At 50.6% G+C, this 13572-nt stretch overlaps 1 protein-coding gene and 1 pseudogene across 2 annotated transcripts; both read left to right on the forward strand.

The window, feature by feature from the left end:
- Positions 1–970: 970 nt before the first annotated feature.
- On the forward strand, positions 971–1825 carry GJB1 (gap junction protein beta 1; the record flags this gene model as incomplete). Its single annotated transcript, XM_079727007.1, has 1 exon — positions 971–1825. One exon carries the CDS (start codon positions 971–973, stop codon positions 1823–1825), a length of 855 nt encoding a protein of 284 aa, XP_079583133.1.
- A 9110-nt stretch (positions 1826–10935) lies between these two features.
- LOC307068909 (large ribosomal subunit protein eL33-like) lies at positions 10936–11268 on the forward strand (annotated as a pseudogene). Its single transcript has one exon. The product of its transcript is annotated as a large ribosomal subunit protein eL33-like (transcript).
- Positions 11269–13572: the final 2304 nt, after the last annotated feature.

The raw sequence follows: 13572 nt of genomic DNA on the forward strand, positions 1-13572 counted from the left end.
GAAAACGCTTAGCACAGTTCCTAGCTTGATAAATGTGAGCTCCCTTTCCTAACCTCAAGCTCACCCGTTCCCTGGAGGGGATCTAAGCCTAGGAAAAATCCTGCTGAATCTAAGTTTCTAGTAGAGTCACCGGAGAGGGCCTCAGCCCAGAGCCTCCTGTTCCCCCGGGTCCCCTCTTACATGCACCTGTCTTCGTTCCATCTTCCCCCTGCCCGCCCCGCTGTGGCCATTCTTCTGGTGGGGCTATGGGGCGGGTGCGGCGATGGACCGGGCGGGCACAGAACAGGTGGGTGCAGGCTGGGTGTCCGGCGCTGGGACACAAGTGCTCTGTGTGTAGGGTGGGCGGAAGTCAGGGCGTTTGATCTGAATTCTAAAGGGCGTTGTTCAGAGCCCCACAAAGGTCCCATTGTGCAGACACTGGGTATAAAGCAGCATATGACTCCCCAGCACCGGGCGGTGATGAATTGGGACGCAGGCGCGGACCCAGGGACCACTCCCCCTGCACAGACATGAGACCATAGGGGACCTGTCTGGGTGGCCTCAGGGATAGGCGCTCCCCAAGGTAATGAGGCTTTGTTGGGTTTGCCCCAGGTCCAGACTTAAGGAGCTGGGGGAGGGGGAGCTAAAGAGGATGGGCCGACGACGGCAGAACAAGATGGGCCTGGCAACAAAGGGCAGGAGAGGAAAGAATGTTGGATAAAGGCGAAGAAGGGAGATGGGGCTCAGGGAGGTCAAGTCATCAAGTGAATGAGGGAGGAGGAGGAGAAGTAGGAGGAAGAGAAAGAGAAGGAGAGGCTAGCACGGGAGAGGGGGTGGTGAGGAAAGCTATGACTCTCCTTCTTCCTTTCTTGTCACTGGCTCTCGGAAGGGGTAAGGGGGTGTCAGGCAGTGTTATGGTGCCTGGCTCTCGGCCCCAGGTTCCTGACAGCTTGCTCTGTGGCTCATGTTTTGCAGGTGTGAATGAGGCAGGATGAATTGGACGGGTTTGTACACCTTGCTCAGTGGTGTGAACCGGCATTCTACTGCCATTGGCCGAGTGTGGCTCTCGGTCATCTTTATCTTCAGAATCATGGTGCTGGTGGTGGCTGCCGAGAGCGTGTGGGGTGACGAGAAGTCTTCCTTCATCTGCAACACCCTCCAGCCTGGCTGCAACAGCGTCTGCTACGACCACTTTTTCCCCATTTCCCATGTGCGTCTGTGGTCTCTGCAGCTCATCTTGGTTTCCACCCCAGCTCTCCTCGTGGCCATGCACGTGGCTCACCAGCAGCACATAGAAAAGAAAATGCTGCGACTTGAGGGCCACGGGGACCCCCTACACCTGGAGGAGGTGAAGAGGCACAAGGTCCACATCTCAGGGACACTGTGGTGGACCTATGTCATCAGCGTGGTCTTCCGGCTGCTGTTCGAAGCCGCCTTCATGTACGTCTTTTATCTGCTCTACCCTGGCTACGCCATGGTGCGGCTGGTCAAATGTGAGGCCTACCCCTGCCCCAACACAGTGGACTGCTTCGTGTCCCGCCCCACGGAGAAAACCGTCTTCACCGTCTTCATGCTGGCCGCCTCCGGCATCTGTATCATCCTCAACGTGGCCGAGGTGGTGTACCTCATCTTCCGGGCCTGCGCCCGCCGAGCCCAGCGCCGCTCCAATCCGCCCTCCCGCAAGGGCTCCGGGGGCTTCGGCCACCGCCTCTCACCTGAGTACAAGCAGAACGAGATCAACAAGCTGCTCAGCGAGCAGGACGGCTCCCTGAAAGACATACTGCGCCGCAGCCCCGGCACCGGGGCCGGGCTGGCCGAGAAGAGCGACCGCTGCTCAGCCTGCTGATGCCACAGACCAGGCAACCTCCCATCCCGTCCCCCACCCTGCACCGGCCTGCCCCTCCTTCTCCCCTGCCGGTGCACAGGCCTCAGACTGCTAGGGATTGCTCCATCAAAACCTCCCTTCTCTCCCAACTTCCCTTCCTCCCAGGGCCTTCTGCCTCAGGGGCTGAAGGGGTGGGGAACTGGAGGCCACCCACGCCAGCACTCAAGGCTACTGGGCGTGTGGGCCGCGCTCGTTGCCTGCACCCCTTCCACTTCCCTCTCCCTCTCCCTGGGACCACTGGGGACCAGAGGTAGGATGCTCTGACAACATCTCCAATTATGAAACTAATCTTAACCCCGTGCTGTCAGATACCCTATTTCTGGAGTCACATCAGTAGGGAGGGATGTGGGCAAGTGGAGTGGAGGGAGGGTGCTGTGGACGTGTGGGTGGAGAAGGGAGGGTAGCAAACGCAAGAAAAGGAGGAACAGTGCTTGCCGGCCCAAGGAAAAGGAGGACATGTCTGGGGTGGAGGAGGTAGGGAGGGAGAAACAGGCAGATAAGCTGGAGCGGGGGTTGGTCAGGGCTGCCTTTGCCTCTAGTCCCTAAGGCCTCTCTCTGCCTGAAATGTTACACATTAAACAGGATTTTACAGTAAACGAAGAGGTGGCTTGTGCGTTTGTGAAGTTCTTTCTCCTGCAACATCTGACCTCCCCCTGGATGAGCTGGCCTTGGCTTTTTGCTGATCAAGAAAGGAATGGGCAAAAGAGATAGTGACTTGAGTAGCTGAAACTGCCAAGGAGGGATCGCCACCCCCCAGGCCGGGCAAAACCAGGCCTGGGGCCATTCTCTCCTGTTTTTTGGTTTGGGGATCCCCCCCTCCCATTTTTTCATAACAGCTTTATTGGGCTCTAATTCACTTACCCCTTCCTCTGATGTGATTTTTTTCATCCATTTTAAGTATACAGTTTATTGAGTTTTGGTGATTGTGGGCGGTTTCGTAAACATGACCACGATCTATTATAAAACATCTACATTCCCTCAGAAAGTTTCCTTGGGCCCCTTCCTCTGATTTTAAAAAGATTAAAATGACAACTCCTCCTGGAAAGACAGGAAATGATAGAGAAAGTTCGCAAGTCGGAGAGGGTAGCCGGCATCCCCATGGCTCCACCCACATGTCCCCTGCACTCCTGGGAGAAATATGCCCTGCTCTTCCTCGAAACTCAGCGTTCACGGCTGACTGATGCCCCCAAGCCACCCATTGGATTGCACAGTGACTTGAACCCCTTTCCTCTGACATAGCCCCAGATTCTACCCTCCTCCCCAGTTTCTTTCCCTCAGGAATCAATGCCTCCCACCCCAGAGATGCCTCTAACACAGGTCAAACATTTCACAGCAGCGGCAGCAGTTTCCTTGCCAGCATCACTCGCCCAAGAAGCAGGTAGCCCCTCTCCCTCGGTCAGCTGTGGTAGGAAGAGCTCCAGGCTGGCACGTGATAAAGCTGGGTTCAACTCCTGGTTCTGTCACTTAGTAGCAAGGCATTCCCTTCCCCAAGCTTCAGCTTCCTTGTGAGCAGACAAGGGCTGGCCTAGCACATCTCTAAGCTCCCGTTAACGCTCTGGGCTCCTCGGATTCCCAAAGGACTCCCCCAGTTTCATGAGGGTTCCCCATCACAGAGTCACTGCCCTCACCAATGGCCCCTCGGAGTAAAAGTTTTCCCCACAGTCAGTTTCTCCCCTCAGCTTCCCTACCTCTTAATAGAAAAAATTATTTGCCACTCCCTCTCAGAGAATGCTGACTCCCTGTGGGCAATAGATCAGAAAGGAAGAGAAAATCGGGCATAATCTTATCAGAATTGTTCTCCAGAAACAGTCTTTTCCCTTCAGACAGAAAGCCTGGGAGGGCTCCTCATTCAAGGAGGTTTCTCCTTTAGAAAAGAAAGGAGAGAGTAAGTATTCCTTTCCCACACACTCAGCAATCCTGAGAGAGAGCTTCCCCCTCTCTTAAAAGAGAGACATTCCTTTCCTGCAAGAAATTTCCTTCCTCCTTAGAAACAGACGGCATACTCTGTCAGAGGAGAGGTCCCCACCCCCTCATGGTAGGGAGATTTCTTTTCTTATTGAAATCCACCCACCCACAACACAAACAACAGCATCTCCTCTCTGTCCAAAAGGCCATCGAGAGAAAGCTTTTCTTTTTAAAAATCCATCCTGGTTCAACAAAGGAACTTCATGCCCTTCTCACATTGAGAAATGTTAAATCCCTCACCTCAGACATCTAGTTTCTCTTCAGAAGATTCTACGAATCCCCCTTGGAAAGAGGTTCCATCTCCAGATCCAGGCTTTCCTCTCCAGGGGGCAGTGGTGGGACAATAAAGCTACCGGGCTGGGTGTTCCAGCCAAAAGGAGGACTCTCACTCTTGTTTGCTGTGAAGCAGGTGGGAGCAGGCCAAAGGAAGCTTGAGGGGAGCTGGTGTACACAAGATAGCAAGGAGGGTGTGGCAGGCTAACCCCAGGACTGACGTTTGTATTTGAGGCTCTGTCACAGTCGTGTAAGGGAGAAACAGGAGGCAAGCGGTGCTTAGTACTTGCCACACAGTAGACACTTGGAAGAGTGAGCGGGGTAGTGAAGGCGGCGATGGAATTCAGAAACCTGGCTCTCCATTCATTAGCTCTAGCCCCTTGGACACATCATACTTACCCTTTCTGAGTCTCAGCTTCCTCATCTGCAGTATAGGATTGATGATAACCTCTCTACCTCTTTCACAGAGCTTTTGTGAGAATCAAACAAGGTGTGTTCCAAAGCCGGTTACACACTGTAAAGTAAGGAATGATAGTATCACACGCACTGACGCCACAGCCTTAGGGCATGCTAGAACTCACAAAGAGCCAGAAAGGAGTGAGGCCGGTTCAGCTAGGCTGGAGATAGTGGAAGGAACTTGGCAACAGTAGGGTTGGCTCCCCGAGGGAATGGACAGCAGTCCAAACAGCAAAGTCCAGGAGATGTCGCAAACTTCTCTTGAGCATGATCCATTTAAGGGTCAATATTCAAGAGGTCTGATCTGGAGGTAGAAAAGGCCTGATAATAGGAGCTTCTTGCACTCTTTCTCATGGCACTGGTGCTTCTAGGGACATTTATGGTCTTTTAAAGGCATCTGTGCGCAGAGATACCAGGAGCTGGGGACAAAGGAACGGAGTCAGCTCCTGGATGAAGGGACTGGCCGAACTAGGAGAGTAGTCAAGGCCCCAGCCAACTGAGTTGGGATTTCAAAGCAGGCTGCAGTCTCCATAGAGAATTGGCATGGCAACCATGAACTGATTCAGATGCCCAATCAGACAGCCTGGGTGCACACAGTGGTGGCTAGAAGGGACTGCTTGCTCCATTTACTGATTCCACAGTACTTAAATGCCAGACCTGACCTGTGGGAGACAAGGGGCTATAAAAGCCCACCAAGCTGGGCTCTCTTTGATCCCTGGACTAGGCCAGTCTGAACCTGGCAGGTGGGGAAAGGACTGGGGCACTCTAGGGAGGGGGAATAAAGCAGGCAGAAACCACACAGATGTCTGAAAGTGTATGGTATTGTCTTCAGACTTAGACAAATAATCTGCTGCGCGGGACTTGAGGAGGGGAATGGCTAGAGGGGAGGTAGGACAGATAAACTATGACCATCGTATGATGGGCCTTGTACGTCACTATAAGGGGTTAAGACTGTCCTATGGCTGGTGGAAACCATTAAGGGTTTTGAGTAGGGGAGTGCCACCTTCAGAGTTGCGGTTGGGGAGATCACTCTGGCAGCTACAGACAGTGGATTGGGGGTTGGAAAAATAAGAGGCAGAATGGCCAGCTATGCAACTGGGGCAATAGCCCAAGTAGGGCCTGTGAGACTCATACAGTGGCAGGAGGAATAAGAGGAGACCAACGTAAGAGACACTTCGGATGTAGAATCGACACCAGGACTTGATGTCTGAGTGTGGGGAGATGGAGGAGCCAAAGATAACTCACCGGTTTCCTTCCCCTTCCTTGACTGGCAGACTCCTAATCATTCTAAGGCTCAGCTCAAAAGTCATTTCCTACGTGAAGCCCTCAACTCTCTTTTCCTCGCCCCCTCCCCCCACGTCCCTCAGGGAGAAGGAGTCCTCCCCCCATTCTGAATCCCCACAGGACGTTGTAGTAGTGTGGTTGAGTAGAGTGCTTGTCAAGCTGTGTGGTAATTACTTTAACAGCCCTAGCACACAATAGGTGCTTAGTCTGTTGAATTAAGGGCAGCAGGGAAGAGGATAGAGGCATATGCAAAGGCTCAGAGTCTTGAAGGAGTAGAGTGTGTTCTAGAGCAAAGAATGCCGGGCATGTGGGGTGGGGGGCGTCATAGGAGGTGAGACTGGCAAAGTAGGTTGGGGCCAGGTCATGAAGGGTCTCATATGCTGTGTGGAGAAACTTACACAGGAAATTGAACTCTCAGCTGTCGCAGGCAGGACCCTTCCTTTTTAAAAGTTAGGCCCCTACTAGACTTGTAGGCAATTCTGTACTCATCATGGTAGGCAGACTGTGGAGATCTTGAGGAGATCCAAGATCGATGCATTAAGGTTGACGGTGAACTGTGGAAGAAATGGCAGAGCGACTTGACAGTGGACTTCAATGGACTTCATAGAGAAAGGGTAATTTACTCAGGACGGTGACCGGATGACTTCCACGTCAGCTGAAGCCCCTGTGAAAAGTCGGTACGCCATAGTGACCTTCGCCAAGTCGCTTGGCCACTCTATGCCTCAGTTTCCTCTTCTGTAAAATAGAGATAATAATAGTACATATGTCAAAGGTCTGTAGTGAGGATCAAATGCATTCATTACATAAAAAGCACTTAGAATAGTGCCTAGTTGATAGTAAGCTCTATACAGGTGTGTATTTCTATTATTTCCTCTCACCATCTTTGCCACCCTCCAACGATTCACCAGCTCTTTGAAACACTGAACTAAACCCTTTGTCTCACCTAACGGTGCTTTCTTGACCGTCTAGTTGTCAATTGCCGTGTGTGTGCTGAAGTACGCAAGTCTGCATGTTTGCACACACGTAGTGGTACATATGGCCACATTCAGATATAAGTGGAAGGATGGCTGTCGGGGGGTGGTGGTCTTAATTCTTAATGTAGTTTTAACGAAAAGCATGTGTCTCAATCATAATAAAGTCTGAAACTTTATTCCCAGACTTACAAACAACTTAGGCGGATGAAAGGAAAGGAGGCTGCTTATGGAGCACCCAGTATGGACCAGATTTGGTGCCAAATTAAGCACTTACATACATCATCTCAGTAATGGCAACGTAGCTATTACTATACCTCATTGTAGATGAGGAAACGGAGGGTCAGAGAGGTTAAGTAATATGTCCAGCTGAAAACTGCAGCGCTAGAATGAACACTTAGGCCTATTCTAATCCAAAATCTGTGCTATCTCCTCTACACCAAAGTAACCACTCTAGGCTGCCTCAGGAAGGGTTTCATGATGGAGGGGTGAGGTGGGGGAAGCTCAGTACGATATGAAAATATTAAACTGCTGGAAAACAAGATGTGCTTTGTGGGGGCCCTAAGGTTAAGAGAGAGAAACGGTGAAAGCTGAGGAAGGGGCTGTCCTGTGTTCAGACGGGGAAGGGCAGTCTGGAGGGAGAGGGCGTCTTCTGAGATCTCTGCCTGGAGCAGGATGCAGAAACTGTCCATCCCTGGGAAGCAAGGCAATGTGGGGAGTGCAGCCAAGATGGGGCGAGAGAGTTATTCAGAACCCCTACCTTTCAACCCCCTAAATCAAGATAAGCTTTTGAAAATTCCACCATTTCTTTCCCTTAACCTTAGGGATCTCAAACACATGCTTGGTTTTCCAGCAGTTCCCTTGCCCCTTTCTCTTTCCCCTCCGCCTTCCCTTCAAGGTGACAAAGCCTTTCATTCCACAATTAGAGATAAAAGTCTTGAAAAGCAGATACTTTGGGGCATTAACGCCAACAAAAAAATCATTCATGCTAAAATATAATCAATCCACCAACGAAGAAAGTCTGGTAAGTCAGCTTCCCAAATCCTTCTCAAGTCCCTTTCCTCCTCAGCAGTCCCATCGTGCTGCTGCCTTCCTTCAGGCCTTGAAATGATCTCCTAACTGATAATGTGGACAATAAAAACTAATGTTTAGGGGGCTTCCCTAGTGGCGCAGTGGTTAAGAATCCGCCTGCCAATGCAGGGGACACGGGTTCGAGCCCTGGTCCGGGAAGATCCCACATGCCACGGAGCAACTAAGCCCATGCACCACAACTACTGAGCCTGCGCTCTAGAGCCCGGGAGCCACAACTACTGAGCCCGCGTGCCACAACTACTGAAGCCCGTGTGCCTAGAGTCTGTGCTCCGCAACAAGAGAAGCCACCACAATGAGAAGCCCGCGCTCCACAATGAAGAGTAGCCCCCACTCGCCGCAACTAGAGACAGCCCGTGGGCAGCAACGAAGACCCAACGCAGCCAAAATCAATCAATCAATAAATTAATTAATTTTTAAAAAAAGCTAACGTTTATTAAGTGCTTGCTGTGTGCTGGGCACTGTGCTAAACCGTATCTCCCTTAATCCTCACTATTCATGGAGGTAAGCACCATTATTGCCCCAATTTACAGATGAGGAAACAGGCCACGTAGTAACTTGGTCAGACCAAACATCTAGGAAAGAAAGGGCTGAGCCGGGGATCTGGAACTCATGTCTGCCAGAGGCCACAGGCAAAGCACGTACCCATTTCTGTGCAACTGGCTCCCTGTAACTGGCCTCCCAGGTTTCTTCAGCACCCAGTTCTCCTCCGCCCACCCAGACATGTTAGAGTCACCTTAAAACATGAAGCCTACCCTGCCAGTTCTTTGTGAAAATCCTTTAATGGCTTTCCACTGTTTTGAGGATAAGGTACGACTGTTTCAGTTTGCCAGGACAGGGTGGGGAGTTCCCGGGTTGCTGGGCTTTCATGGCTAAAACTGGGAAGGTCCTGGGCAAACTGAGATGGTTGGTCACCCTAGCAGGGCGTGGCATTGGATGCCTTTCACAACCCGATCCCTTCTTTCCCAGCAACAGCTCCCACCATTCCTCACCCCTTTTACTGTGCCCTCTCCACGTCCTCTGCAGCCCAACCACTCTTCCCTGAAGACACTCCGAGATCTTTTTTACCTCCATGCCTTTGTGCACACTGCACCTCTATGCTGCCTGATAAACTATCCACTCTTCATGAGAACCCAGCTCCCATAGCACCTCTGTGGTCTTTCTTGATTCCCTGCGACGGAATGAATAACAATTACCTTCTACCTTGACCATTTTATTGACATGTGAGTCTTCCCCAGGGTCAGACTAGGGTGAGGCAATCAAGGCACCTGGGGTGCAAGATTTAAGGAGGCATTCGCTCTCTGGGTTGCTCAAATGCCAACCCTATACTTGCCTGACCCCAGCAGTCAGTGCCTCCCTAAACTTTGCACCCTAAGTACCTTAATTGCCTCACCTTAGTCCCAGCCTTGGTCCTATCAGGCTGGGGAGTTCTCAAGAACAGACTCCAAGTTCTTACTCATCTTCATATCCCTAGTGATTAGCACAAGGGTGGGCACAGAGCGGAAATCTAGCTGCACAAATGACATCAAACCCTTCTCCGTTCCAGTAGGGGAAGGAGGTAGGAGAGCCAGATGGCTTTGGGCCCTGCTGAGGATGGAAGAAGGTGAAAGCAAATTAACAGACTTCATCCTGGCCTGGGGTATGAGGATAGCTTTTCATCAGGTGGTTTTACCCTTGGCACCTGGGAAATCTGGGGCTCTTCCTACTTCTCTGGTCTCTCCGTCTCAGTTCCTTCCGCCGGTTAACCGGAGATATTCTCCAAGGTACCATTTTTTTGTCCTTTTCTCTTCTCATTTTCCCCTGAATGATCCTGTCCACTCCCAGAGCTTCAGCTAGGAGCCCTTTGTAGATGACTTCTAAGTTGACACCTCATGCATTATGCTGAGTGAAACAAGTCGAGATAGAGAAAGACAAATACTGTGTGATATCGCTTATATGTGGAATCCAAAAAGCCAAACTCATAGAAACAGAGAGTAAAACGGTGGTTTGCAGGGGCCAGGGGGTGGAGGGGGGAGATGTTAGTCAAAGGGTATACACTTCCAGTTCTAATATGAGTAAGTTCTGGGGATCTAAGGTACGGCATGGTGACTATAGTTAACAACACTGTATCATATACTTGAAAGTTGCTATGAGAGACCTTAAAAGTTCTTACCACAAAAAAGAAACGGTAACTACATGACAGGATGGAGGTGTTGGCTAACACTATGGTGGTAATCATTTTGCAATATATAAGTGCATCAAATCAACACACTGTACACTTCAAACTTATACAATGAAATGTTATATGCCAACAACATCTCAATAAAGCTGGAAAAAAACAGACAACTCATCTCTCTTTTAAGCCTCAGACCCACATTTCCAACTGCCTAGTTTATATGGTAATATCTAGCATCAATATTGCTTTCATATCCATTTTCTCACCCGACCCTTGCAACAATTCTGTGAGAAAGTCAGGGCAGAATATGAACGTATTTTTTAGGGGAGACACAGAAATGTAGGTTTGCTCAAGTTTTAGTGGCAGAGCTATGATTAAAAACTCAAGTTTGGGTGTTCTTTCTGTTATGCCATGTTGCAGAGCCCACCACATGGATGTTTCAATGGAGTCTCAAACCCAACGTGATCAAAACCTCAACTTGGGGCTTCCCTGGTGGTGCAGTGGTTGAGAGTCCGCCTGCCGATGCAGGGGACACGGGTTTGTGCCCCGGTCCGGGAAGATCCCACATGCCGCGGAGCGGCTGGGCCCGTGAGCCATGGCCGCTGAGCCTGCGCGTCCGGAGCCTGTGCCCCGCAATGGGAGAGGCCACAGCGGTGAGAGGCCCGCGTACCGGAATAAAAAAAAAAAAAAATCTCAACTTGTTACCAACCTCCTCCTACCCCTACTCCCCTGAAAAAACAAACAAACCCAAAAAACAAAACAACGAAACCCTGCCTCTAATGTTTCCCAACTTGGTTAAAGGTGTCTCACCTTCGCTGTTTCAGGCATCTTGGAGCCTGTGGAGGCCTGCTGGGAACAGGACTTCTAAAACGACAAATATGTCTCGAAGGTTGTGGCCCAAGGCCACTTTTGCTGGCCATAAGCGGTGTCTCCAAAACCAGAGGGAGCCTACAGCTCTTCTTAAAATTGAAGGTGTTTATGCTCGAGATGAAACTGAATTCTATCTAGGCAAGAGATGTGCTTAGGTGTACAAAGCAAAGAACAACACAGCAACTCCTGGTGGAAAACCTAACAAAACCAGAGTAATCTGGGGAAACGTAACTCGCACTCATGGAAACAGTGGCACGGTTCGTGCCAAATTCCGAAGGAACCTTCATGCTAAGGCCATCGGACACAGAATCCGTGTGACGCCGTACCCTTCAAGGATTTAAACTTACTGAAAAGTAAATAAAGTGTGGATTTGTTTTCTTGTTTTTTAAAAAAAGTATCTCACTTTCCCAATCATCAAGGCTAGAAACCTTGGTTTCATGCTCGATTCCTCCCTCTCCTCCATAGCCTGCAGACTTGACCTTCACAATGTCTGAAACTCATTTTGAATTCATCCTCTCTTTTGCTTCTCTATCCCCATCGAGGCTCACAGAATCTCTTAGCCACACACCTTTCACTGCTGTCCTGGCCTTCAGCTCTACCCCACCCCCGATCCTTCATATTGTCCTAGGGATCTCCTCCCTAAAGCAACAGATCTGATCCTGTCCCTCCCGGGTTAGAAAATCGCAGCCTTTGATGGTGCTGGTCCCCCAACCCCTCCTACCTACTCTTGGAGGCCCGGGTCAAATGCCACCTCCCTTCGTGAACTTGCACACAACCCCCCTGTAAACTTGAAATGAGTTCCTTATTCCTCTGCTTTCCCATAGCACTAGGTATTTATTTCATTCTGCCCGTCTTGCAACTAACTGTGCACCGTTCTGTCTCCCCTCTAGCCCGAGAGCCTGCTGGGGATAGGATCCGGGTCTAGTTAATCTCTGTCTTCGCCGAAACATGGAATCTAGGTCCTTAAACATAGTAGGTTCTTAATAGACAGCGGCTGAATAAATTTTTCCCTTAAGTGTTTGGAAACTTGTTATAACGAGGCCCATACTCCTAGTGGGTCCATTCAGTGAGCTGGGTAAAAATGATTCTCAACCTGTGGTGGGACACCTCACTTCTTTATACCTTGAGAGATCTGAAGTGGTCCAGCATTGCTCCTCTATATCCCTCACCTCTCCATACACTGCTCTCCCTCCCCCAGTGAAGGCAAAAGACAATTTTAACTCTTTATTTGAAACAAACAATTCCAGAGACAGAAGGTTAGTCGTGACAACAGCTTCTCACTACAACACAAGGGCGGGCATGGCTCACTGAAGGGACAGGCCAGGCGCCTCAGAACAATATATACAATTTAAACAGTGGCTAAACTGGTGACAGTTATAAAAACACAAAAAGGAGGCGGGGGAACAGCAAAGCCAACAGGGAAAGAACTGGGTACCCCCTTTGCCAGATGCTAAGAGTTTTCTGGAACTACAGAGGCAAGATGGGGAAGAGAGGAGATGGAGGCAGTGGGGGCAGGACCCACGCCCACAGCTCCTCACCTATCCTTTGACTACAGATCCCATCCTGCATGACCCAGGGCCCACACAGGCTTGGCCTGGCTCTCACGATGGGGGAAGAACAAGAGTGGGGAACCCAGCCCCAACCCAAGTCACAAGGTAGTTTTTGCCTTGGGAACTCTGTCCACTGAACTAAAGGGAAGCAGTTACAGAAGGGGGCTAAGCATGTTGACACCATGGCTCATGCCAACCTAAGATGGCAGAGAGAGACAAAGACATAAACCAAGGGGACAGGAGTCTGCTCCCCGTACTTAAGAGTCATTCTCTGCCTTTGAGGGAAAGCATTTGGAAGAATTTTTTTTTTTTTTTTTTTTTTTTTGCGGTACGCGGGCCTCTCACTGTTGTGGCCTCTCCCGTTGCGGAGCACAGGCTCCGGACGCACAGGCTCAGCAGCCATGGCTCACGGGCCCAGCCGCTCCGCAGCATGTGGGATCTTCCCGGACTGGGGCACGAACCTGTGTCCCCTGCATCAGCAGGCGGACTCTCAACCACTGCGTCACCAGGGAAGCCCTGGAAGATTTTTTTTTAATTGCAGCACCAAGGGTTGATGCTTGCAGGGGTGGAGAGGGGGAACAAGGTGGCGAGGAGGTTCCAACCACCAGTTACCTCATGGGAGGGGAAGAGTGCCTAAGCTCTGTGTTTTAGGTAAATGGTCCCCTCGTTACTTTCATGGTTTCTCTCGTATCTTTCATACAAGACCCTTTAGCTTGGTACCGGGGAAGAGTAGAGAAGGGAGTGGGCGCAGGGCAGAGAAGGCAGCTGGGTTCTTCCCTTGGCCAAACCTAGGAACAAGGGCCTTTACCTTTGTGGGATGGGTCAGGAAACCCAAAGCCAACAGGATCACCAGAGCCATTAATACTCCACCCAGAGTCTGGCCCCAGGAGAAGGGGTTTACTCTGAAACATAAAGAAAATGGCCTAGCTGGTTTTTGCCCATCACTGGGAGACCAGTCCCTCAGTACAGAGAACTGGGGCCCTGTGGTTGTCAAGTGGTTTGGGAGAAGACAAAAGCCAGGGATTCCTAGGGAAGGCAGGGAATGGATGAGTAGAAAAGGGCAGTCAGGGCCCTTCAGAATGAGTAGCATTGGTT

This window comes from Hyperoodon ampullatus (assembly GCF_949752795.1).
Source record: "Hyperoodon ampullatus genome assembly, chromosome: X".
Taxonomy (NCBI): domain Eukaryota; kingdom Metazoa; phylum Chordata; class Mammalia; order Artiodactyla; family Ziphiidae; genus Hyperoodon; species Hyperoodon ampullatus.